At 40.9% G+C, this 27,803-nt stretch overlaps 1 protein-coding gene across 2 annotated transcripts; it reads right to left on the bottom strand.

The window, feature by feature from the left end:
• Nucleotides 1–14: 14 nt before the first annotated feature.
• On the bottom strand, nucleotides 15–27,803 carry HPGDS (hematopoietic prostaglandin D synthase). Of its 2 annotated transcripts, none has more exons than XM_021550318.2 (6): nucleotides 27,732–27,803; nucleotides 15,459–15,599; nucleotides 5,350–5,442; nucleotides 4,070–4,179; nucleotides 1,057–1,155; nucleotides 15–370 (listed from the first exon to the last, which is right to left on the bottom strand). In XM_021550318.2, exons 2-6 carry the CDS (start codon nucleotides 15,589–15,591, stop codon nucleotides 206–208), a joined length of 600 nt encoding a protein of 199 aa, XP_021405993.1. In that variant the 5' UTR covers nucleotides 15,592–15,599; nucleotides 27,732–27,803; the 3' UTR covers nucleotides 15–205. The 2 variants fall into 2 exon arrangements, with proteins under 2 accessions (XP_021405993.1, XP_021405992.1); XM_021550317.2 differs by having other exon boundaries at nucleotides 15,459–15,602; nucleotides 27,732–27,784.

Below are 27,803 nucleotides of genomic sequence, written 5' to 3'. Positions count from 1 at the left end.
GATTGAAACCACACTTCTGTGAATCAATATTTATTACTCTACTAAATCGATGTTTTAGATTCTCTTGCGAGTGGATACAAATACTAGATTTTGACTTGATACAGCATAGTCATCTGAAGTTAATTTAGATGATTCAGAAGTTAATAACTTAGGATGTTTGTCATATTGAAAACTAAACAAGAATTTGTTTCTCTGAGCAGCTGATCTACATTACACTCTTCGGCCTTTTCTGGATCCAGGCTGCAATAGCTGGCAGTGCTTGCACTCTCTCCCTGAGAGCCAAAAGCCTGGGGTATTTGTCTGCCAGGTCAGGCTTACAGGACAGAAGTGTTGTACTGCACACATCCCAGTAGAAATCAGCCCATGTTACCTAGTGGAAATGGGACAGAAAGCAGTAAATTTTAGTTGGTAATCTCAAAAGCCAGGATTACTAATATTCTCAAAAAATTCTAAATTTATCTGTTTTAAGCTTTAATTTTGGGGTTGGGGGTTTTTTTATAGCCCATTACAGCCCCAGCATTACAGGGCTAGTAGTTAGGTTGCAATGCAAAGCTTGACTTCAGTAAATATTGGTTCAAATCAAGTCCTGGCTACAAATATTAATTGTGCTACAATATTATTCTTTCCTGCTGAAACTGTGCTGCAGAAAACAGTTTGGGGTAAAAAGGGTACTATGTTTATATAGAGTCTGTTTCCATATTGCCTTAAAAATAAGTCAGTAACGATAAACAGGATTCCATGTAGTCATTAATTTGTGTTCACAAGTGCAAAAGCATTTTAAAATGTTTTGTGTCACCATACTTACAAACTGGTTTAGAAAATGCAGATCCTAGTCCTGGTTTGCCTAACTTTTCTAATATTGTGGAAAACAATTTTCACTTTGCAGTTGAGAGGCCAGTTGTGTATTGGTAAGAATAAAGGGCTCAAAGTGTGGGTAGAGTTCCTTGGGGGGGAGTTCCTTCATGGCCTGACATGAAATCCAGAAATTCAGCAGTAGTTCATTTCTTGATTTTTCTGGCAACCTACGGGAATGGGAGAAACAAAAATTATACTTACAGAATTCCCTACCAGCCACTTCTTGTCCCCTAAGAAAGTATCCAAATCTTTCAGTAGCTCAGGTGCTTTGTTGGTGAGGATATCATCAAATGCTTTTTTCTGTTGGAAGAGGAAAACACAGAGATTCAGTCAGCAAAACTGAATTTGAGGTTTTATTTTTTATGAAAAAGCTGAAATATGAAAAAGATTAGGGTTAGATGCCAAAACATGGCATTCATGGCTTGCTGAGCTATGACTTAAAGTCAATTCCTCCCTTAATGAGCACCTGAGTGCTCCTTGATGCTGATGTCTGTGGTGATGCTGCTCCATTTTCTGTGCTAACAGAAAAAGCACACAGCCATGGTAAGGCAGGAGCTCAGCTATAGATTTGGGAAGAATCCAACTACAAGATAGACTCCTAATGTCTCATAGCAATTTTTGGAGGGCTCTTCTGAATGTCAGCTTTTCTAGTGTGCAGAGTCTCCAGATGTCAAGAATCCCCTTCCATGCTGCCAGTCAGATGCTGGTCAGTTATCTTTGCTTATCAACCCTTCTTATGGGAGACATGGAACTTGGGTTTTGAGCTTTTTTGGTGGGGTTGATTAATCTTCCAACATTAATGTTCGTTATTTTGCTTTTTTGTCTCCACAGTAGTAAGATGCGAGGTGGCTAAAATGTGTTTTTAAAGGCCTTAGTGTTTGTATATTAATGGCTGAAGCATGAGATTATGGTGGTGGTTCTCTACAGGCTGCTCCCCATAGCAGAAAGTCTTAAGGCTGCTTCTGATTTTCTCTTCTTACCTGCATGGAAAGACTGCAGACTGCTGTGATCATCCGGTCAACCCACATGGCACAGTTTTGCAGTTACTGTGCTTGGCCTAATTTTGGAGGAACATGCTCAGGCTTGGGTAAATAAGCACTGGTGTGCAGGAATGGAATTATTTCTACAGCTTTAACTGAGGTTAATGTGAAAAAAGAAAATTAGAAGAGGCAGAAACCTAAATGCAGGCTGAAATCAAATCAATGTTTCCACAGACATGATTGAATATTTGACATTTTCTGCTTTGTTAAGAGCTTTGTTAAGTAAGTGGATGAGGTGACTGCAAATACCAGTCGGGAGTTTGCAGTCCAGAAATCTTGTATCTGTGCCCTGGGTTGTAGTATTTACTTTCTTTTTGGTAAATGATCCCCTCCCCACTGTTTTACCCTGCAAAGAAAACCCCAAGCTTTTGTGTGATTGTGATGGTAACATTCCCCAAGTACACGAGAGTGCACCCAAATTGTGAAGCTGATGGGGACAACCAGGATCCCTCTTCTGGAGTGGCACAGCCTGCTCATCTCAGCCCTGGAGCTCTGCAGCAGTGGGTGCAAAGCTTTGCAACCCAGCTGTGTTTTGGGGAAAGTGGGGTGACAGGGGAGGCTGTGCCTGGCACAGGGGGAGCTTCCACGGGCAGTTTCCAGCTCTGCTCCCCTAGTTTGCTTTGATTTCTCTTTGCTGCCGGCTCGGTGGTGTAACACATCCTCTCACCATTCCCCGGATGTGTGTTCCTGTGAGCACTGGTCAGGCCTGGGGAGGTGTTTTGCCTTCAGTGCATGTAAATGACTTAAATCTGGTATGGTGGGACCGTGAGACGCCACTTCGACCACAAGGTGGTGGCAGCGGGTCCAGTCGGAGAGGGAGGACGGACAATGTTGGGAGCGTGGGAAAGTGGGATTCCTGAGCATCCTTGGCCCCAGCATATAATTTAGCATGCATACGTGCAGATTGGCACATATGGGTTGGCTGCCAGCTCTTCCCGTTTAGATTAATCACTGGTGACAAGATCCGAGTCCTTTTTTTTTGGAAAAGTGCTCGGGTGCATGTGGGAGTTACAACAGGAGCTTCCTAATAGTACATCAGCAGGAGCGTGGCTCTTCTGAAATGATTAAAACTCGAGTCAACTTACCCTCCCAAACTAGGAAACATAAGGAAATCACTAGGAAATGTAAGTAATTCACACTTTTAAGTACTAAACCTCCAAATTTCAGATTTTCCCCTGCAAGATTTCAGAGCACTTTCATAATGTTTCTTTATTTATTATGGATTTGGGACACCATTTTTTACTCTGTGGCCTCTACAATAAAATACCCTAAATTATCTGAAATTTTGTCTTTGAATAAATGGAAGGTGGCTGCACTGGCAGTTTATGGTGAGAGCAGTTGTTGCACCTCCATTTCCCTAAGAGTAAGGTTAACTGCTCGGGTCAGAGCTGTGCAGAGCCTTTGTAACACTGGAGTGAAGTCATTCATTGCCTGCCTCCCCCAGCAACTGATCTGTGTGCTTGCTTTTGGGATTCTGGTGAGAGGCACTGGCCTGATGCCAAAAGAAGCCCACATGCTGTAGGACAAGCCTGTGACTGGTGTGTTAAAGTAGCCATGGCACCATAGCCTGGTGTCAGAAGCACTGCAGATGACCAAGTTGGGCTGTGACATCTGAAAAGCACAGTGAGGGCTGTGCTCCCTGCCCTGATTAGCAGTGCCTGCTGTCCTGACAAACAGTCATCCCTGGCAGCTGATGTTATTGAGCATTATTGCGAGCATATATTGAGTGATACTGAACACCTGGAAGAAATCAAAATGCAGAAACACTAAAGGATGGGATGGGGCTATTTATCTTACTGAGTTGGCAGAAAGATTTGAGCACAGGCTCCTTGTGACAAGAGAGAGGCATTCCACAGCACTAGCTGGGGTGGAAGTGTCCTGTCCTGTCTTTGCACTTTTGAAGCGCAGTTTGGTGTTGGCACATCCTTGGTTCAAGCTGAACTAGTGAGGGGCAGCTCATGAAGGCCACAGAGTTTCTACCAAGGGTGAAAACAACCTGGTGAAGGAAGAGGTGGGCATCAGCCTCAAGGAAGAACCACAGAGTTCCAGCTCAGCTTTGCTGGGTTGAGGAGATGAACCCGATGGCTGACACCCATCAGTGTCTCCAGAGCAGATGCTCAGATACAGGATCATGGTTTAGATGCTATCTCTGTTTAATTTAGTGATTAGCTTACTCTCACGTCCTGGTTTTTCTCTGCCCAAGGGAACAGCGTCATGAAATCATCGATGGTGTCCACAATGGCATCAGCTAAAGCCTGTTCCACAGGCGTCTGGCCTGCCAGACCTGTGGGAAGCAAGCATAGGAGGGATGTTAGAGACAGCATCAGCAGGAATTTTTGATGCCCCAAAGGTAAACTCTGCAAAGTTTAAATTAGTAGCACAACTAATTTTGGGAAAAGCCCATCATGGTCAGAATGCGCTCCAGATCCCAAGCCATTGTCACTGGTACAAATCAATCAAAAAAAAAATCTGAACTTCAGACTGCAAAAGGAGCATGGTTCCAGATCAACCTCCCTACAGGAGCCATTAAGGGAGGAATCTAGGGTGGAAGGCAGGCTTTCCTGCTGTTTTTCATCAGTGGGCTTTTCAGTGGGCTTTCCTCATTCTCCTCTCTTGCAAGGAGTAGGCTGTATAAAATCTTTCCTGGAGGAAGTGGGCAGGAACAGAGTATTAAATACATGCTTGAAAATGTGTTGTGTTAGTGCCTTGAAGAATAATGCTATGAACTTCTGCTTCCTTCCTCAGTTAGAAAATGGGAGGTATTTTGAAAGGCAGGCTACATCCATTTGCTCACAGTGTAAAAAAAGCAGGATTGTACTTGCTTCCCTGCCCACCTCTTCAATTTGCTGTTGTCCAGTATGCCATGAGTACATCTGCATTCAGCCAGAGCAATTTTGCAGATGTCGTTCATGACAGCTCATTGACCTAAAGCAAAGCCTGGCCACTCTCTTTGATTACTTGCATTACTAAGTCTCATATCATTTTATCTAACTGGTTGTGTACTTCCACAAGCATGTAAGTATTTAAAGATGCAAGTGATGTCAACATCTCCTCTAATCTCTCTGCTAGCCCAGAATTGATGCCTAAATCTGCTTCAGAGTTCTCTGCATGCTATGATAATCTCTAATGCTTCCAAAACCTCTTCTCCTGGCCATCTCTCTGGTTAGCCTGGCAGGTCAAAGTTGAGCTTTAGGGGAAAGTGCCTCAGCAGCCTTAGGGAAACCACAGGTATGCGCTTTCTGTCATGCAGGGACAGGTGGATAAAATGTACTGGCTGGAGAAGTCAGCCCAAACCCCAGGCACTGGCTTCATTTTTGTCATGCTGGTATTGACTTATGCAAGGTTAGGCTTGCCAAGCCATTGGTTTGTTTCTGTTTTTACTGTGGATGTATTTTTACCTGAACATTAAGTGTGACCTCAGAAGAGAGAAAGAAAATAGTCAAAGATTTATTACCTGCTTCTCTGGCGAGGTATCTTGCCATTGCCAGGCTCTGGTGAATGATAACTCCATCTACTTCCAGAATAGGGAGTTTGCCAAATGGGATAGCTTGGAGGAGAAAGTAAAAAGGAAAAAAATAACCACAACCACAAGTTAAATCATAGCCATTAACAGTGGGAGTCTGTGACAGCTGTAGTTTTACCACTCAGAGGATGTGCATTGTTATAGCACTTAACAGTTTCACACTGTTTCTGTGCAGAAATGCATGGACTAAAAAAAAAAAAGGGTAAAAACGTAAGGGTAAGGATGTAATCAAATTGCACTGCATGAAGGCAACTACAGCACAGAAACCAGGCTTTGCATTTTCCATTTCCTGGCCTTGTGCTGTACAAGCTGAACATGCTCCTATATGTACAGAATTCTTTATATAGGGAAACTTTTCAGGAGAATATTAGTTTTTTCTTCTCTATCCTGCTTTTTCCTTCCCGGGAAAGTGACTGCCAAGATTAAGTAAAGATTTACTGAAGATTTCATATGCAGGATGCAGCTGGGGCATGAAACCAGAGATTAGGCCTACATAAGAGATTTTGCATTTATTGTTTGAAATTCAGAAGCAGTGATTCAGAGAAGCATCTACATTTCTGAATTTACATCATGAGAAGGCATTTCACTTGGTAGTCATTCCTGAGACAAATATATCTTTCACATTGAACTACAAATCCTAAAAAACATTCAAATTCACCTGATGTGTCTTGCATTAAAAAAAATATGCCAGTTATGGGGAAGAAGCCTCCAGATTTTAAATATAGGGAAAGACAAATTAAGCAGGCATCATGGATATATCTGCAAGGGAGTTTGAGAGAAGAAATCACTCTAATTTTTCTGTTATTAATTTTGTAGTTATGTGGAAACTTGGACTGCTGTTTTGCTGTGTTTTGGAGAAGCTGCTGGTGTGATATGAAATGGAACTGGAACCTTGGAGCAAAGCTTAATCTGGGGGAAACACTCATGTTTAGGGCAGTGAGAATCTGCCTGTGGGAATCTGGTGCTGTTCACTGAGGGCGCTGTAAATCTCTGCATTTCCAAGGATGCCGTTTCAAAGTATGTGGCTGCAAGTGCTGATCATAGCTTTGTACCCAATTTTCATCTGCATTACACTTTATATAATGAATATTTATATCCATTTTAAGACTATCTTGTGATGTAAAAAGGTGGTAGTGGAGAAGTGAGAACATGAACATTGGCTATTGGAAGCATGCAAAGTGCTTTCAAACCCAGGAGAACTGTCTTTACAGGGCAGCTGGAATGACACCTCTTTTCCATGAGGATTTTTAGTTCTTCATGAAAAGGGGACAAGAGTGAAATCTTATGCATTTTTAACTGTTTAGCAAGGCAGCCTCATAAATGATGAACACTGCTCCGTGGTTTTGCATGCAGTATGTGAATCATATTAGCTACCAGCTCCTAGATGTTAAGTCTTGTTCTGCAACATGAATTTTGCAGTTGCACAAGACATCCATCCACTCTCCTCTGTGCCTTTTTTCTGTTTGCTTTCCCCCCCACTGCATCTGAAGACAGTACTCATGACATCTTTTTTTTTCCTTAAGTTTTAGCACACTGGGAATTCAGTATGAATTTGGATGCTGATGAATAGCAGAAACAAGAGAGTTCAATGAGCATTAGCTGCCATACCCCAGGAGAAAGCAGTCTCTGCTGCTTGTTACTGAAACAATAATAGACTTGTTGCACAGAAGACTTCCCATGTTTATTATCCAGAGAGCAGCAAGGCCCTGGCAAGCCCATGTTTTGTTTCATTGTGAATCCCTGAGAGATGACAAGTTGTATCCCCTGAATGTTTCACAGGAAAGCTCTCTGGCTATGAAAATGACAAGAGCCTTGGTTCTGCGCTCTGGAGTAGCGGTGCACAGGGCCCTGAGCATCACTGCTTCAAAACAGCAGAGGTGTGTGTAACTGTTTGCTGATGTAAAGCACATCTTTCAGGCCAGCACAAGTAGAGGGGATGAGAGCAGGTGTGACTGCTGGATGTGCCAGTGTGGTCAGCCTGCAGCCTGCTCCACGTGCCCCCAGACAACACAGGGATGTACAACAATCCTGACAACAACAAACAGTAAAAGTGCAGCCAGAGCAGGGGTAATAGCTCCCCCCATGAAGGAGTTAAGCAGCCTCTTTTGGAGGCCCCGGTAGGAATGCTGTGGGGTGATGCAGTTTCTGGCAGGGTCAATATGACTAAGCCAGTCTGTAGCAATAGCTGTCAAAACACTCTGTCACTCACTGCTCAGGTTGAGAAACTGTGAGACTGGGATTGCTTCATCTAGAAACCCACAGATATGTTTGCTGCTGTGTTTACATACAGGAGAAGTAATCTAGAAATCCCAGCTCTGACTGGTGTTTCACTTTGTGGGTCGCTACAAGAAAAATTAAAGCCAGTTTGTTATTATGGGCTTTAAAATTTTTTTTTTAAAGAACACTTGATTACTACTAAAGGACGGAAGGACCCTTCTGAACATTTAAGGAACATGGGTAATGGTGTCAGAGTCAGTTCTCATGTTCTGTTTCTCAGAAATCTGGTAATTTCTGAATTCAAAGGAATTGCTATTCATTCCCTGAGAACATGAATAATGTCTACAAATGTCATCATCCTCAGTGCTGAGCTACTTTCTTGAAGACCTGGTTATTCTTTTCTGAAAGAGAAACTGAGTTTGCAATTGAAAATATACAAAGCTCTGTTTTGTGTACCCACAATTGCATGAATGTTAATAAAATTATAAAATTAATCAATGAGAGCAGACTTGATATTTTTTTCCCAGCTGACAGAGTACATGTATATAATTATACACTGATTTTGTTGATTGAGTTAATAAGCTATAAATGAGTGTAATTCTAAGAGGTTTGAAGAAAGTACACATGTCCTGTGCAGATAATTTTAAAAATCTGTTATTTCTTCTTGGGTGTAGGGCACCATGAAGTACTGCAAATATTCAGGCTGTTTTACAGCAGAAGAAAATAACAAAGACTAGTCAAGGGCAGGAAATATTTATTGTATATCTCCTCCATATCTGAGGAGAAGGAATAATGGCTTACAAAGTTGTGTTTTCAGTCTGGAAAAAAATTAGGAAAAAATAATCTTTGCCTTGGAAATTTTATTGTCTAAAATTCATGTAATGACCAAAACCTTTTGGAACCTGCTGTAAAGTATCTTTCTGCTTTTGTCGTTTAGAATAACAATTTTCCCAGAAGATTTTTTTGTATGTCTGAGTTTGGCTGTTATGAGGAGGAATGCATTTTCTGTGAAACCTGGAGTCTTCCTTCTCCAGCTGGAGAAGAGGGGGTGGATTTTTGTCACACAGGTCATCCTAAGGGAGAATGTGAGGAGCTTTCACACTGGATGGACACTGATTGCTGGAGGTAGAGGCTGGGGTTTGAGAGATGACCTCCATGTGGCCTCTAGAAACTTTGCCAGTTGCACAAACCACACTTAGACCATATTCTCAGGGGCTCCAAACAAAACAAAAACCTCTCTGCACATGGATTTAAGCAGAGGTAAGATTTAATCTTATCCTTAGACCCAGGAACATGGGCTTCTGTGGATTGCTTTGATTTCCTGTAGTGCTTTTGGCCCAATTCTGCTCATTGACCTGTTCGAGGAGATGCCCAAATGCCCCATGTGCATAAGCATGGTACTAAAGCTGTTGAAGCTTTCTCAGTTTTGGTGAAAGGCGTGGTTTGTGTGGCTGCAAATAAGCAGAGCAGGTAGGGTGGCTCCTGCCTGGCTGCTACTTAAGATGTGGAAGTGAAAAGCTGCTGTGAGAGATGTTTGCAGGCTGCAAGGACGTGAGTGTCACTTTGCTGACTTTTCTCTCACCCTGGTTGTTTTGGGGGCTGCTTGGTACTTATGTCAGTTTAAACCCTTGTGTATCCATACGGATGTGCTTTCCATGTTTTTCAAAACAATGTTGTCTTACAGTGTTTCCAACTCCCACTTGAGCAAACGCATTTTGAGAAGGAAAAGCAGGAAAATCTACTGCTGTCACCATGCAAACAGTGTCATTTCTCAGGCATGCACAAAATATGACCTTTCCTGTTTATTTCCTGCTTGCTTTGCCACTTATCTGAAGTACAAAGCATGGTGAATGCTTGTGTTCCAATTTTAGACTGAAAGAAGAAAATGGTTTTTCAAAGGCCTCCTTTTTGAATAACTAAACCTGTACTCTTTCTTAAATTGAACTTTTATCAGCAGGTTCTTGCTTTTCATATTATGTTGGTTATTTACTGGCTTTTTGCATCGCATGCTGGAATGAAATCTGCATAGTCTGCACTTGCAATGAAGAAAACCTTGACAGAAGACAAGTCCTCAGACTGATCTGCAACCTCTCTTCTCAATTTAGGAAGATGTCACTAAAGTATCTGTACAGTGTTTAGGAATTTGTTTCATTCCTTTTCATGCTACTTTAATTTTGGTTGGCCTTGGTGACAAGAACTGTGGTATTTATACAACTCTCTGTTGGATGCTGAGCATGTGTGTTAAAAGCAAGAACCTCCATTTAATTAATTTCCACTCCATCAAGCCCCTAAGGGCTGTGATGACTGCTGGCATGCTGCCATGCCTGTAGGCTCTCCCTGGTGTTCAGGCCTTCCCTTTGAACACAAGCTCCTCACTCGTCCTCCTGGCCATGACCCAGTGGAGGGTGCTCCTGTGGGACTGTTTCTCTGCCAGGGAAGAGTGGAGAAACACAACAGAGCTGAGCATAGTTTTGTCCAATCCTGGCACCTAGGCTGGTCAGCTACTGGTGCTGCAGTGCTTCTCACTGCTCCTCTCCCCTGTGCAGATACAGTTCTTAACCATCTCCTTCCCTTACCTCTTCCATTTTCACTGCTCTTAACTTCTCCATTATTCTTCTCCTCACTTCTGTTCTGTCCTTCCAACATGTTCCCCCATTTCTACTGAGCTGACCTGCCCATGACTCATCCTGCCCATGTTGTAATTGTATATGGATCTGATGCAATACAGACTGTATTTAAGTGCTTGATTATTGCTCAAAAGCTGAATAATTAATTGTTTGCTAATCAAGCTTAGATTAGTTCCATAATAAGGCAGCTGGATTAGTCAAATATGGGGGCACATAAATGTCACAGACCTGTTTCTTACTGCAATATGTGTCAAAAGAAGTTCTCCTTTGCCTTGAAAACTGACCATAACTGCTTTTCCTATCCATTCATATTTAAACTGGATCATGAGAAACAAATAAATACTTTGCATCCTCCAATAAGAAATAAATTAAATATGTATTTTTTTAACAGTGGCATAGGAACAAGGCACTTGGGAAATTGTAGGCCCAGAGTTGAAGGTACCTAGAATCTGGATCTTCTAGAAAGGGATGATGAGGAGGCTGCTGTGATTGAATCTCAGCCCAGGTTCAGTTTTATTACAACTCATACTCTCTTTGGGAGTTCTTGCCAAGCCCTACTTTTTACCCAGAGATCCAGAGATAGCTATGAACACATTTATGTGGAGCTGCATAGCAGAAAGTCACTCAGGAAGCAAAGCAACTGCTTCCCTGAGGAATTTTTGTCTGGTGTCAGGTGCTTCTCAAGATTTATCTGTTGTCCTGGGAGTATTTTCAGAGCCATTAGTCTGTCAGGTTTCCTAAGGACCTTTCAAGCACCATTCTACACATCCTAAACTGTTTATGGGATGTTTATGGCCATCAGTGCAGGAGAAACATCCTTTGCTATAATGATAGTCGGTTATTGTCATTGCTTCAAATTGCTTGAAGGAGTCACTGATCAAAAGCTGTTGCTGTCTGCCAGCCTGATATCTAAGGTGGTGGTAATTTAGTTCAACATTACAGTGGATTTTCTGCTGTATCATAACATGTCAGTGCAAAGATACTTTCTGTGAGGAGTCCACTGTGTGGGAGTACAGATCTTGTATGAGATCTTGAATTGATTGCCCTTTAAATGGGGGCATGGTCAAGTCAGTGTGTTCAAAAAGAAATGTAAAGAATGAGTTTGCTTACTTGTTAAAATAATTATTGACTTACATATGGTGAAGTGCTAGGGAAAGCTGCTGCTTGATATTTGTCTGATTTTTAAAATTCTGTGCTCAAGCAGGACAATGCTAATATTTGTACACTGGCTTCTTTAAATGTGTTTATATTCTAAACTGCAGTCCTTGCTCAGAATCATCAGCTGTAAAATTTGCCAGAGATGATCTGCTTAGTGTCAGAAGGGAAAAAAACCAAATGTTGAGTTATTGAAATGTTAATTTCAGAGTAAATAAGCCAAATAACAGAAGTTCTTATGTTAGAATAGGCCATCCTTTCAAACACAACAAAAGCACCCCAAGGTGTAAACAAAATCAAGTGGGACAGTATTTCCAGGAAGATGGACTTATTTATTTGCCTGAAGGTATTTTAGGATTGCAGCTTATTGGTGGCAGCCACATGAAAAATGCCAAAACAAACAACAAACACCACCAGACTCTTCAGTTCAGGTCAAAAATTAAACTTGATGCAGCTGCCAGTCTGCTTTCTAAATGGGCTTTCTTCATGCTGATCTTTATGCACAGATTTTCTGTTTTCCCATCAGTTTTACAGAACTAAGTCTTTTCCTCAGAATAATGTCAGTATTTCCTGGTTTATACAGTATGATGATTGGGATAGCTTGGTATTTCTTGAAAAACCTTACTTCAATTTTGAGAAAACTTCTGAAGCAAACCTATCCTCACAGATCTCACTCAGATTCCTGACTCCTTGTGATCTTGGACAAACCTGAATTCTTCAATTGGTTCCTTATTAGCTCAAGAAACATGAAATGTTCTCTTGTCCAAGCTTCTTCCCTACGTATTTTTTTATCTTGCTTCATCATATTTGAAGCTTTTAAAAAGAGGGACATCACATTGTATTTGCAGACCGCAGTTCCAGATCTTTCACAGGCAAGTGGGTAAAGGCAAACGTGATAAATGCAAGGGTGCACAGCAATTTGTCTGGTATTTTTTAATCTCACCTCAACATATAATTATGTAATTAGTTCAATTCATTAAGCCAATTCTACTGATTTTTGAAGGCTACAAAATAAACTGCATACTAAATTTCATTATTTTAACTGCTGTAATATCAAAAGCAGCTGTAATGCCCTTTACCATTTTCACCAGGATGAGACTAACTGGAAACTGCTACTTTTATTTCTCTTCTTTTTATGGTAGAGACAGCTCATGAAAAATAGGAGGAGAAAAAAAACTTTACATGAAGGATCTGAATACAGATACAAATGAGAGTTGTGCAGAAGAATTCTCAGCAGAGTGAACTACCTGTGTATAAGTAGTGGGTTGGATGGATTTCCTCATATCACATTTAGTTTTGAACACAATAGTAGTTTAACTTTTTGGGCAAGAATCCTGTTACTCAGTGCTTTTTCGTCATCAAACTGTGTCTCCGTGGAGGGCACATTTTGAAAATTCAGGATAGCAGAGAATGCAAGCTTGTTTACCATAGGGCAAGTGCTGTATGCAACACTTACTGTGTGAAGGCACACAAAACTTGTACAAACCTACTCCCTCTCCAGGAGACAACTATTTCTTGTGTTGAGTCACAGCCTGAAAAGTCAGGGTATATAGGTGCCCTAAGGCAGACTGGGGCACTGGATATTGGTTGAACAGTTAAGGCTGTTTGTTCCAAATCCTTGTTGCTACCTTTGATTCAGTGTTTTTCTGAATGATTTGCCTTTGGGAGAACATTTTTTTCTGGAAATACTGTGAGTAACCATGAGAAATGTCTCATAAAGGAGAGAGGAGATTGTCTGGAGATCACCTGATTATTATTTCCTTAAGCATCATTACATTTTTATGCATGTAAGAAACCTTTATTCTTGTTTTAATTAGCAAACCTCTCAATTGCTTGTTGTCTGCAGTGTGCATGTCAGTGGTGGCAGATTGCTTTGGTGTTAGAGCTAGGGTTCAGGGAGACTTGAAGAGTAAAGGTTTAGCCTGCTGCCAAAAGATGTAACAAAACTTTCAGATATGCACCCAACTATTTCTGTGTAGGTGTATGTTTTCCTGGTCAATTATCAGATGCATTGCTGCTCCCATCCACTGAACTGGGTGTCTACAGATGCCTGAAATTCAAAGAACTCTTAGACCAGTATGAATTTTGCACAGATGACTTCACAAATCTTAGAGCAGCAGCTCCCAAATTTTACTAAACTTCTTATCTGCCATGGAATTTCATCTAGGGCTCAGTTATAGAGGCTGCTGTGAAAGACCATTGTGCAGAGAAAATGAAAAAACGCTAATTAGCCCTTGGTAAGTCTGCCAGGAAACTTTTCAGAGCACAGAAAGAGAAACAAAATTGTCCAAATTTTAATGATTTTGCTAGCATTTGTTAATGCAGCAGAAACAGTTACAAAGTGTGTAGCTCATGATTTCTAGGGTGTCTCTACTCCCAGTGTTTTTGTGGTAATGGCACTGCAGCTGCACATTTACTGTGCACACATCCTGTACACATAAAGCTCCACTGGGAGGTTTGTGGAGCAAGCACTGAAGAAAAGCATATGAAGAACTTTCCTACATTGTGTCTTGCACTGCTCTCCTGTATATCTACCATACAAGATAAAAGCATTGCATCACTATTGCATCAATATTCAAAGAATGATGCAATGCTTCTACCTTACACGATAGATCTGCTGTTAGAACATCTTGTTCTAGAATGTGAATGCCTCTGCACCCTTTAAGTGACTAATTATGCTTTCCCTTTTAAATTTCTCTTACTTCATCAGTATAGAAGATGCCACATAAAAATATTTTTTCCTTATACTCTCAGCTTTGTTTTGAGACAGAAGTGAGTGTACATACGTGTTAATATGTGTGTAATTAAGTATGAAAAGCCTTTGCAGAGCTTACATCAGGTCATTTGAATTCTTAATCTCACATTTGGTTTCTACCTTGCTTCCTGAGAACTGCAGTGAAAGAGAAATAAGCTATACCACGTGGTCAACTGGCTTAAGCCATCATAACGAAAAGGTTTCCAAAGTCAGTCATCCCTAGCTGAAAATATTCCTGTTCCACTGCTTCTTACTCCTCTTTGTGGATTTTTCGCAGTGTTTTCTAGGCTTGAGCACTACTGAAGGCTTCAACTGCCACTTGGATTACAGCTGTGTTTGAATGTTTATTATTCTAGTCACTGCAAACAGGGAAGACCAAACTTACAAAATATGCACCCTAGAAAAATTTGGCAGCTTGCTGGCTGGGCTTATTAAATGATGTGAAAGCTTATCAAGAAACATCGCTTCATTAATAGAAGTCACCTTGTGAACTGGTTGTGCCTTTTCCCAAACTAAAGCCACTATTCTTCATTCTGGATGTGAAAAGTCATAGCCCATGTAGCCAAACACAAGCCTAATCCATGAAATGAAGACATTGACTTCCTACCCAGAGTCTTCAAACTCAAGATCTGTTTCACTTAAACTAAGGTTAATTTAATGAACAGAAAAAACAAATACCTTTAAAAGCTGAAAAGAGGTTATTTAAACTAAAAGACATAAATGAGTACAATAGCCTGAAGGATACTTTTGGAAGGGTTGGTAGGGCTTATTCTTAGGCACAAACATTTTCTCATACCTCTTTTGATCCTTTTGGTTTTTTAATTTGCTATATCAACTGACTTTGTTTTCTTATCACTTTTCCTCTGTGAAGACCTTTCAGGATGCAAAGGCGTGTCTTTCCTGACCCTCCTCTCCAATTTGGCTTTCTAAAACCAGAGTGAATGCTGAGGTGTGGTCTTTGAGATGAAATTAAGCAGAGAAGCTGAGATCAGCACTAATTTGGTTATCTTTAGGTACACAGAAGCTGTACTGAACTGATAAGGAGTAAAAACCCACCTGTATGACAGGAGGTTAGGCATTTCAGGTTATCTGAACATTTGGATCCAGTCTCCTGAGAGATCATCAGCAACATTTTAGCTGTCTCACCTTAAAACTCACACAGCCTTAACTAAAGCCAGAAGTTAAGCGTATTTCTGCTCACGAAACATACAGGTACCTCTTCAACTGCTTCTCTTTTTGCCAGCATTTCTAGTGGAGCTTTGGCTATAAGAACCCGTGCTACTCACTTGGCTTGATTTTGGGCCAGTCTGCTGCTTCTATCCTGTGGTCTTCGTACTTCTTGCCTGAATAGGCGAACAGGTAGCGGCTGACCTCTGCTCGCCCCCGCAGGTTGAAGTAGGTGAGCTTGTACTGCGGCATGCTGGACCCTGCTGGGAGGGGAGACAGAGCTGCTTTACAGAGTTAACTCAACTCCTTTTTGACAAAACCGCTCTCTCTGCTTGGTTTTGACAGATATGCTTGTACAATGCAGAGGAAATATTACACCAAGCCCTGGTGAATTGTGCTTTGCAATTGTTGCATTGCTCACACCTTCTTGTTCCGCATTTGTCAGCCACAGTTCACGCAGACGTGGACAAAGACAGCTGAACCTCCAGTTCCTCCTTGTGTGACTCTAGAAAGCTGGCTTGATTTTTTTTTCCAGATGTAATAAGAACTTCCAGCTTCCATTTATTTCTCTTGTGATTCCAAATTCAGGCCATCTATAAAGTGATTTTTGTTTTTGTTTTTTTCCCAGATATATTCTTCTGTACCAGAATGTAGTTATCTGGACCAGCAATTTTGTTCAGATCTGCCCCGCTCAGGCCCTACTCCTTATGGAGACCTTCATCCAAGACTAAATCATGAGAATTACCAAACTTTTGTGACTTTTTTATCAATTATTCCCGAAGTTTTATAAGCAATTGCCCAAAATTATCTTAGAATAAAAGTTTGCTATGGAAACAAGGCTACAGTGTTGTTTTGAGAAAATCATCACTGAATTTCAGGTTTTGTACAGAAGCCAAAAGAAATCTTGAAATTACTTTATTAAGTTTTTATGTAATTTATATTTTTCCTTTCAGTTCTAGTTAGGAGTCACTTTACAGCTCTTGTTTCCCAGGGCAACAGGCAACAAAAGAAAGTATTTGAGAGTTTGATTGTATAGCAAGGATGGTACTGGAAAGGTGAACAGATAAGATTGCTTTAAGCCATAGGTAAGAATTTACACATAGCACTTTAATAAGAGAGGTCAGCTGAGATTTGAACGTGCTGGGGAAAGGATAGTAAAGGTAAAACAACCATCTGCCTCCTCACCCAAAGCAAAACCCTTTCTCATTTTTGCCTTGAAGTAGACACTGCATTTACCATTCTTTCATATGCATCACATTCAAGAGTGTTTGTAAGAAAGCCTGGAGCACAGATCATCTGCACTAGGACAGAAAGAGAACTCTTTCTTTCTTTTTTTTTTGCAAGTGCTACCACATAATCTCACACTAGAGCAACCCCCTGTTTAGTCATCTTGCCTTGAAAACATGTGCTTGAGGAGATACATCATCAGCTTTTGCTTTAGACGGAGAAGCTCTTCTCTCAGAAACAGAAAAGCTTACACTCAACTCACACTGAAAAGAGAAAATGGCTTTTGCCATTTGTTCCTCTAAAGTCAAAACATGTACCTTCTGTCTTCAGAGTAGTAAAAACAAAAAGAAAACCCAAATTAAAAAAAAAATAGAAATAACAAATGAGCACATTAGAGACTGCTTAATTAATTGTAAAAGTTATCTGCTGCCCTACAGCACACAACAGGCTCAGAAGTGAATTATTAGTGAATGGAGATTCACTTTATTAGTGAACGGAGACTTACCATGTCAGATGGACTAGCAGAGAAGCAGGAATAGAGCTGGAAAATTACCAGTGGAAATAGCTACAAGTGCTTCCAAACAGATTTCATTACAATTAAGTCAAGTGTGCTCTTTTGCACAGTGTAAAGCTCCAGGTGAAATGAGTTGCATCAGGATGTGTTTAGTTTTCTTAGATGTGTTAATCAAAGGAAAACCTGTTTGTCTGCTGCTTGGCAAACCAGCTCACAAGTTACAGGTGCAACCATTTCTTTCTCTAAGAGAGAAATTTTGACAGTCAGCTTTTTCAAGCAAGTTTTAGGTAAGTGGCAGACCTTGGCTACTCCATTTTCAAATTTTCTACCCAGAATTATTACTTGGTACACTCTATGGCATATATAGCTATATACTATTGTATACTATGAGTTTGGGTTATGTGTCTAGAAAGTTAATGTAAGAAGAGAAGAATGTGATCATAGCACGATTTTCTTCCCTTTTTTCCCTGTTTCTGATTTGGTGTTGTCATTCGAGAGCTAGGAATGGCATTTTTAAAAGAACATGTGTTATCTGAGATTCATGACAGTGATTCAGGAGCCAAAGGAAAAAACACCCAAATCTTGAGTGTAAATTTTCAGATTTTTAGAGCCAAGCAAATGCTATTGATTTAGACTGATTTAGTATAATTCTGTTTCCCTCCTTTAGGAGTGTCCATAGTTTTTTTCATAAACACCTGTAGCAGTCCCAGTGCCCTGGACTTGCTACACCACTCACACGTGGCTCCTGTTTCCTGGCTGCCTCTAGCCCATTCAGCCCTGTGTTAGGAAATAGCTGGTGGCAGCTGGAAGGCATTTGAAAATATAAGAATAGTAGATTTTTAAGGTGCATTAAAATAGTGAATATTTTTATATATTATATAAAATAGTAGATTTTTAAGTCCTGAGGGAGTAGACACCTACATAGAGAGGGGGCTGGAGATAGCTGAGACCTGAACATTCCAGTGGGTGAGTGTGTTGGAAGAGCCTCATTCTTACACTGGGAACTCTCTGTACACAAAGGCATGTCCAGTCAAGAGCAGTGAAGTGATGTAAAGAATTGGGAATTTTGGCTGATGAATGGTAAGTGTCTTTGCCTGCTGTGATAGACAGTGGAATAGTTTGGTCTGTCAAGGAAGCAGCGGAAGCTATTGTTTGAGTTGTCTAAAGCAAAGCTAAACAAATTTCTAATGAACACACCATAAGGAGTAATCAAGTATTTGTAGTGGTGATGCACTTATAAGCTTGTGATTTTTTTTCCATCCATGAACAAAAATAAAAACAAAACTACAACCAACTCCACAAGGAGTTTACCAAAAATACTTGACATTTTAAAAGCCTTTATAGGTTTACTGTAAGCATGCTTTCGTAAATATTTGTAGGTTTTATTTTTTATTTATATTTACTGTGAAATGTCAGGAGTAGTGCTTCCTAAACAATTATAGATAGGTTTCTAAATTAAAGAAATGGTTGTGTTCAGAACAGCTTTTTGCCAAATATACAAAGTAAGCTGTGAGGGTTTTTCCTTGTTCTCCCTTCCCTCATTTCCCCACTGTGTTTTATAAAGAAGGAGATCATGAGGAACAAATTAAAACCATTTAAACCATCCTGAATTACTGAAAAGTGTCATTTCTAGGGGTAAAAGGTCTATTTGACATCTTTGAGTTGGTTTTTGGGGACTTTTTTGGAGATTGAGAGCGGAAAAATATTTTAAAACTATTTAAAATGGTTTCTGTTTTTTTTAGGTTAGTCATGGCTTAAAAATACTGAAAGATGGTAGTGGTGAGTGGACCTCAGTGCCCAGACTTGCAGGCATTTAGCCACCTTCTTAATGCTTTTAAATCTATTCAGGTGAGTTCATTGCAAAGCCAGGTGTGTCTAAAAGCAGGAGGGGGTGATTTACCTTCCACCAATAAACCTGCCACCTAAGCAGTATATTTTTTCCAATTTCTGTTCTGATGAATATATGACTGGGACAGCTCTGCACACCTGCCCTGTCCTGTTACACTGCCAGCACTTCTGAGAGGAAAGCTCACATCTTCACAAACAATTTGATGGATGAAGGTGTGGGTGTTAACTGTCATTGAAATGGGTCTTGATGCCTCTACCAGCTCTGGGCTGCAGGTTGGTTGCAGAGCCCAGACTGCTTGGCTGCTGGAACAGACACGGGTCCACACAGCCCAAGCTTCTGAACTCTGGGGCAAAATAATAGGTTCAGTGGGGGATATGTGATAGGTGGTTCAGGAAAGCTGCACCTTCCTAGTGCCTCAGCCAGCAGGGAAAGGAAGAAGGCAACATGCAGTTGGGAGTTTGGGATAAAAAGAGGCTGTGCCTTCTGAAGCTTTCAGAGAGAAAACTCCACGGGCATGTGCCCCAGTGGAATCTCTCCCTTTATTAGAATAAAGTTGCAGGACTCCCCTGTCTCCTTTTTGGACATAACCTCTAGCATTTGTGGGTTTTCCTGACACTTCAGTCCCAGTTTCTTTGCATACAGCTTTCAAAGCCATGAACTCAACAGCTTTACGTTTACTATTAAATTAGCTTTAATACTTGAAAGTTGTTGACCTGCTTAGCTGAATTTCCAGCTTTCCTCCATGACTTTTTGAAAGCCAGCTTAACTGGCTTTAACATACCTTTAAACAGAGGATTAATGGATCTCATGATTAAATTCAACTCGGAGCCACTCAGTGACAAAATCAAACGGGAAATCTGAGAGAATGTCAAATATGTGTAAAGTTGGCATCCACCATTATACTCATGGGTCAAAAAATCATGGTGGAGATACAAGTGTCTAAAAATTTTATCACGGATTTTAAATTATTTTAAACTGTTTGTGGCTTTATGGAGATACTGTACTTCTTTATGAACTTGGGATGTTTTTACTCCAGTTGAATCAGGACTGAGCAATCGATTTGAAAACTTCAAGCAAGATTAGAGTTTGAAAATAGAGCCTGGGAAGTAATCAGCATTTTCTGGGGACTGAAATACTGAGTTTCAGATAGCAGTAAGACAAAGTACTGGCAGATTGAACAGTGCTCAGGCTGATTTTCATGTGTATACCTGGAGCATGCAGCCTCTGCAAGCCACTGTTTGGTCCTGCATGCCCAGCCTCAGCAAAATAAAGCACCAGAACTGCTGGGCTCTCTAGGGGAGCAGTGTCTCATCTCTCTTTTGAAAATCCAGCCCTCAAGGTAATACAAGAAAATATTCTCCAGGCTGGTAACAGGCACCGAATGCATGTGAATGCATTCCTGGATGAATTCCTGGATGCATGTGAGGAACCAATTAACTTTTGTTTATGCCTCAACAGAGACCCTGCTGTTTTAGAGTCTTGAAGCAAACAACACCCTCAGCAAATGGGGGGAAGCTCTGGCAGGACTTTGCCTGGCAGTATGCCTCAATATTGTCCCGGTTTTATACTACAAATCCATTTTTTGACAAGGAATGGAAAATTATTGCGGAGCTTTAATGCATGCAACGTGCAGGAGGTACCTGGGGCACGTGAGAGGGGCAGAGGCCACTGCCTTTTCAGGGGCTCTGCGTGGACAAGGCCTTTGGAAAATGGCAGGGAGCTCTGGCTGTGGGCAGACTTCTCCTGGCAGGCAGTCAGGGGACAGAAAGCTCCCACCACTGGGCTGCAGGGGGTGAAACTGCTGCTGCCTGGGAAATCGTCCATGACAAGCCAGTGCTGGATGGGATCATGGGAGGAGCCTTGGCACACAAGCACAGGTATCTGTGCCATAACCAGGGCCTGCTGTCTCCATTTCCGGCTCCTCTGGGGGTTTGGCTCATTCTGCCCCTGCTCACCTTCTCCCTGCTGTTCTGCTTGCCCTGCCTCAGCCATGTGGTCTGCCTTGCCTCTCTGTTCCCTTTTCTATCCACCTTTGGTAGCAACACATCTCTCTTTATCAATAAAACTGCTGTCAGATGTAATATTTCCCGGGCTTGTGCTCTATTTATGCCCAGAAATCTGTTCAAAAGACTCCCTCCATGATTCCTTTGCAGCGGAAGGTGACAATGGCAGGTATTCAATGTGTGAATTCAGAGAAAATATTTTGAAATAAGGCAGCACATAACTACAATTTCTGGTACAGGGTTGTTGGTATTTGAGATGACAGTCAGCAGAGAGCTTTCCCTGAACTGGGGGTAAAGAGGGGGAACAACCAGCTAAGTTGAGCTTTGTGTTCACATGCATCCAAAGTCTAACAAAGGGCTTGTGGTGCAAAGTCCCCTTTAACTGTTCTTTGTGCTGCAAGAAATTAAGGGTTCTCTAGCCTGAAGCTTGCATTAACATTAGAGTATATAAAAGAGCCCAGCTGCTCCCTCCAGCAAGCAAGACCAGTAGGGTTTGAGGGAAGGTTCATCCGGGCGTTGCTAAAAGTTTGTACTTGAACTGTGTGCTTGGAAAAGATGATGCACTGCACTGTGTTTATATTCAGTCAGCAGGAGGGTTCTTCATTAATTTAGGAGTTGCTTATGAAAACCACAATTAGTGCCTGACACAATGCTGCCCTGGCCATGGGCCTGCCACAGAAGGGGAAGCTGCAGGTCTTTGTCTGCAATACGTCATTGTCCTCTCTTGAATTGCAACCAGAGCAAGACAATGATTCAGGAATGATGACTCAGACAATGGATACCTCTTAATTTTATGATCATATTAAGCTTTTGTAACAATTCAGAGTGCTTGAGTTGCTGGAGGTCATTATATATTCCATTTTCATTATTTTGTAGGATGAAAGTATAGCAACAAATCAGCTTTCACTCACGTAAGCCTACAAGTATCTCTCTGCCAAGAATAATCTTGCTTTATGACATGTGCATTGAAGTTTGTGTCCTCCCTAAACACTATTCTACCCAACAGTGAGAAGATTTGTGGACTTTTTTCTTTTTTTTTTTTCCTAGTGCTGTTTTCAAAGCATTTACTGTTTCTTTACAACATTTTTCTGCAAAGTTAGCCTGAAAATCAAGTAAGTTTTGAAGCAGATGCAAATCCAACAACCTGATTTGGATGCCCTACAGGGGTGGATTGGGGCACTGAAATGATTTCCCACAGTTTTTATTTACTCATATATTTTTGCCACGTGTGCAGTCTGAAGTCTTAAAATTAGTGTCAGCCAAATGTTCCCATTAATAGTAGCACTGGTATTTCTGAGGGAGGACTCTTCTTTGCCTTCCTTACTCCCAGTGACAGGGCAAAACAGTGCTCATGTCAGCTAGGATACTCAAATTAGAAAAGGAAAGGTGAGAAGCTGGCTGGATCTCTGTATATACAGACAAAAGAACCTTTGCACATTAAAGGAGCAATCTTTGTTAGGCTGTTGTCTCAGTAGTGACCTGACTTCTCCAAGTATGAAGCATGGATTTTTGGTTCTGTTCCTTTGGGCTGTAGGAGAGTGGTGTTACTTATGGAGTACAAAGGAAAATCTTGAACCAGGAAATAGACTTAGTCTGTCTGGTTTCACCTGAGAAACATTAGGAATAGTAAGTTCAATTCTGCCCATCTTTGCTTATTGTCCTTGTCATATATGTGAATACCTCATCCCTGTGACTGGAGAGCTGAGCATTAAAGTAGCTTTCTCTCTCCTCAGTTTTAAAATTATATTTTAACTGTCCAAGTGAATCTTTTGCCTTTATTTGTTTAAATTTGCACATTTCAGAGGAAGGAACCAGAGAAACAAGACTAAAATAGTTACTGTAAAAGGCAAGTAAAGAAAAGCTTTCACAGCTGTGACTTTATAAACTGCACTATGTAGGAAAGATAAAAAATTTCCATGGTCAGTATTTCTTCCTTTATTATTTAACCAACATTAACAGAAGGTTTTGGGGAAGGGCATAATAGTTTACATTATCCTGTTTGAGCAGTGCTGAAAAGACAGAAACCATCTGAGAAGCAGCCTTGCCCTGCCTGTGGGTGTGCTGCTGCTCTCCTCCTAGTTACTGATCAAATTGGTTGCTGCAGGAATGTCTTCAATTTTTTTTACCTTGAATGAAAAAATATTACAGGTTTAAAAGATATTTTTCAGCTTTTGAAAACCAAGAATAGTACTGATTTAATAGTTTTGTCTTGTTTTTTTTTTCCCCACAAAATATGTCTTTATTAGTTCTTTTTTATAGCAAAGAGAATAAGATATTTTCTGCCCATCCTTTTGGAAGGATTAGATAATATTGGCAGATTGATGGAAGACTGCAAGTCTTCGAATGGAAGATTTTCACAGCAGTCTGTTTTGACAGAAAATAAAATTAAAAACTCTAATTCTATTTGCTGTCAGCTCTCTTTCTGAAAATTGATGGTCTCTTTTCCCACTCTGGTCCAGTTATAGAAAATAAGCATATGAAATTGATAGCTTATATTTCTAAGCAAGATAGCAGTCTGGACCTCGGAAAAAAAAGCGGAAAAAAAATGTGCACCCTTTTCTGTTTAATACACAAATCATCTGAAGTGAATGTTTATGGAATTTTATGTAGGGTCAACTTTTGAAATAATAAATTCCAGATATAACGGATACTTCTTAGCATGATTTTCAAGATTAGATACCTGGATCACTTAGAGCATAATACAGATTTAAATTCTTTTTTAGAAGGATTTTGCATGTGCATGCACCTGCTGTGTTGCTTATTTGTGACCTGTGGGGGAAATCAGCATCCTAAAATGAGAATAAGTTTTAAGGCATTACTGTTAGAGTATTGAGTAGCACTAATAGTTATAACTATTTCAAGTGACCTGATGTGTAAAACTGTACTGTCTAAGCAAAGCCTGATTTGTCAATATGTGGGCTTTAAAAAGAAAGGAGCTGTAGGAGACCTTAAAGCAATTATCTCTCCAATGATGGTTCAGGCCTGATTTGCTGATGTGGAAATTCAGAACCCAAAAAAGTCCTTCAAGAACACAGAAAAAAACCACTAGGTTTTTTGCTGGTTTTTTTTTTTTTAGAAAAATAACCACAATGTATCAGTGAAAGAGGAAGATAAGAAAGATATGAAAGGTGGTTATTTTTTTTTAAGTGGTGGTTATTTTTTTTTTAAGTGGGAGTCCAGTGTGAATGGGCAGTGAATGGATGTCCACTCTCAAGACTTGTTGAAGGAGAATGCCAGACCCCACTGGGTTTCCCTGAGCTAGTTTGCGATTGCCCCTCAAGTAACTACAATCAAACTGATAATAATTAATTCAAATATCTGAAGTTCACTCTGTTTGTTTGAACTGAAGTGAATGAGGGAGGTCTCACATGTCAGCAAAATTAAGGAGGCAGGGAAGTGGTGATGGACTTGGCTTTGCTCAGCCACCTGAGCAGCGTGTCCTCAGTCTGCCTGGCTTGCCACACCCTTCCCTTTAGGGCTTGAGCATCTGTGGTGACTTTGCTTTCTCTCTGATTCTCAAGCTTTGGATTTGTATCACCTTGTTCTCAGTTTTATGTAGGCAACTTTTGAAATTGCTTTGTGCAGCCTCTTTTAGATGAATAAATTCCACACTCAAGACCATGAAATACTGGTAAATAAAATTGCAAGATATCTCAGGAAAGATGCAGGCAAAGCAGTGGTTAGGATCCTTTCTCAGGAAAAACTACTTAAGTCTTATTTCCACATCAGATGTTTCAAGAATTCCCAGAAGCATTTTGTGGTAGAACAAGAGCCTAAATAATCTTGATGTTTGCCAACCCCATGTCATTGCTCTAAAATTCATGCTTTGCATCTCTCTCTGCACTCTTCAGATTAATCAGCATGACCTCATAATATTCTTACAAAGCTCAGAGCTCAGTTGCGAGCAGCGTAGCTCTGTATTTTTCAGTTGGCTCTCCAAAGGCAGCTGCTTTTTGCCAGGATGAATCATGTCCATTTTCTGACCTCTCAAGCCTGTCCAGCACAAAAATTTGTAAAACAACTGTTTTGGTCGCCTAACATATTTCCTTGGATGTGCAAAAGTGGTCTTTTTTCTATCCCAGGAATGTGTGGGAGTGAGTGTGTGTTTAAGTGCAAGAAGGAGTACAAGCACCAAATCCTTCCCCCTGCTTGTCTAAACTACTTTGCTCTTGACCTGTTGCATATGGTCAATCTACTGTATAATTTACTAAAAACACACCAAAATTATAGGCATGAAAGAATTAGGTAGGTTTTTAAGCACTGTATATGACCCCTGTAGCAGGTACAGATTTGACTGGAAAAGGTATTTATTCACTTTGCAGAATTCTCCAGTACCACCTACTTCATGTCCTGGTCACAAATTCCTGCTGCCCTCCTGCTCTGCCCTGCAGTGCCTGGCACAGACCACCGTGCCTGGGTGGCACCAATACAGTGGGCTGGGGCACAGATCTCAAGTATTTTCAGATAGTTTGAAATTCTTTTCTTAGCCAGAGTGAGCCTGAGGAGCATTGCCAGTCTCCTTGAGAGGAACAGCAGTGCCAAATGTAGACTTACAATTCTGAGCAACACGTAGCCAGAAGCCTGGGGACCACCCAAATTTGGCCACAAGTGAGAAATTTGCAGTTTGAGACACAGTCACAAATTGCTTGTTATGTAAAACCCTAATCTGTGTGTTCCTACACTTTAGTAGAAAGTACTTTCTGAGAGGCAGTTTGCTGCTAGTTTCTCAGGGAAACCTTTCATCACACATCAACTAAACTAAGCCTGTGAGACAGCTTAAACCTTTGTTTCCCTTCCCTCTTTGCATCTGCTACAACTACAAAGCATAGTACACTTTGCCTGGTATCACTGAATGTCCTTGTTTTCTCTCCTTTTCCATCTCATGCTTATTCTTTACTAAGTAATTTCAGCAATATTTTTAGTTACTTCTAAAGAGATTCAAAAGTAGGTGTTTCAGTTTTTCCTCAGTTCATTGTAGCTTGTTTTCTGGGAGTTTTAGCAGATTGCCTTGCGATCAAACAAAGTTCTTCAAAGTAGAAATGTATATGTGGGATTTGGCTTCTTTTTTTCCCCCTTATTTTTTTCCTCACACTTCTAGGACTAACTGTAAAAAGGGTAAAATAATCACCTGTTTGAGATTTGCAGCATATATGATATGACAGGTGTGAATAAGCATAGCTTTCTGTGCCCCCTGCTAGCCCAATCAGCCTCATCAGTGGCTCCTGGGCAGTGTAATTACTTTCTGGTGAGATTTTGATCTAGGATATTTTGAAAATGAGCACTAGATTCAACTGCTCCTGCTTTCCAGCTGCTCAGGAGAAGGTGGGATAGACAGCAATGACAAATGTTATGAGCAAACATAATAGCTTAGAGCACCAGAGCATGTTGGGCAGTGGCATAGGAGCATGCTGCACTAGCTAGCATGCTTGCTGGTGCAGGAACCAGAAATCTTTTAAGAACCACTTTGTGTATATTTTCAGTTTAAAAGTTAGAGAGCTTCAGTCTTATTTCTATACAAATGGATTTGACTGTGTGCCTGGGCATGTGTGTGTCTGCTGCGAGGAATAATTTACACAATGTGCACTTTTTTAGGGAGAGGTGGATTCTGTTTTGGATTAAATAAAACAAAAGAATGAACAAAAGTAAACTTAAAAAAGACCTCTGTGTCTTTTTTTTCTTTACAAATGTTGCAAGTTTTAGTATAAAAGTACTTGTGTTTACAAACAGTTGTAAGGAGTACAGAAGCCCGGGAAAGATACTTTTATAGCTACGGTTTGTTTGCTTGGATAGTCTGAAATGAACAGGGAACAACAGACTGCTTTTAACAGAGGAAATGTGTGTGGGAGGATTATGTATATAGGAAAATGACAGCAGTTAGAATGAAAGAAAAAAAATCCTCAATGCCTATTTAGACTATAATTTTGAAGTAAAAAAACAAATAACAAAAAAACCTTCAACTTTGATAAGGAGAAAAATTGAGTAAGTGGAGTCAGATGCAGGAGATTTTTACTCTATACAATGACTGTGGGAATTAAGACCAGAGTATGTTAATCCATTGCTTTAGAACACAGGAACTTGAAAAATGAACAGAACAGGGCACAACAATGACCTAGAATAACTGGTTGGTGCTGCTTAAAATTCATCTAATTTCTCTGACATTAGCCTAGATTTAGCTTGGTTATGTAAGTGAAGGCATTTTAGTCAGCCTTTACCTCTAATGGAATATTGGCTTGAAATAAGTTTCCACTTATTGAAAACTCTGCAGAATTCCCAGAGCCTCCTCACTCTGATTTCTTGGCAAGTACCTGACACATAGCCTTATTATCGAAGTAGCTCAGCACTGACTGAGCAAGGACGAGGAACAGGGGCTTGGTTGTACAACAAGCCAGTGATCAGCCTGTTTGCCTCTGGAAAAGCAGCTCACAATTTGGAGTGAAGTCTGGTTTTAGCGTTGCACGTGGTCGTACAGATGTCCTAAGTGCAGCAGGCAGAGGTGAAGGATGCCTGTAAGCGGCAGAGGAGGCATAGATGAGGTGCTTGAGTTACACTCACGGCCACCGTGTAGCGCGCTGCTCTCTATAGAGCGCTCCTCTCTGCCGGTAGTACCAGCCGGAGGGCCAGGCTGGATAAACCGAGCAAATCTCAGAAAATCAAACGCTCTCAGGACGTGCTCTACACGTAGCATAACTTGACAGCCTGACCTCGCTCACAGCCGCTGTAGCCTAGGGAGGGCAGAGTAGGATGAGAGAAGCAAGGGGAGAGAGGAGCAGGGCGGCAGCAGAGCCGAAGCAGAACTCACTCGGTGCGGCGGTGCGCGGTCCCTCCTGCTGCCCCGGAGTCCCGCCGAGCGCCGACCCCGAAGAGGCTGCGG

The sequence above is a fragment of the Lonchura striata genome, chromosome 4 (genome assembly GCF_046129695.1).
Source record: "Lonchura striata isolate bLonStr1 chromosome 4, bLonStr1.mat, whole genome shotgun sequence".
Taxonomy (NCBI): Eukaryota; Metazoa; Chordata; class Aves; order Passeriformes; family Estrildidae; genus Lonchura; species Lonchura striata.
This window is presented reverse-complemented; position numbering and strand designations above follow the sequence as displayed.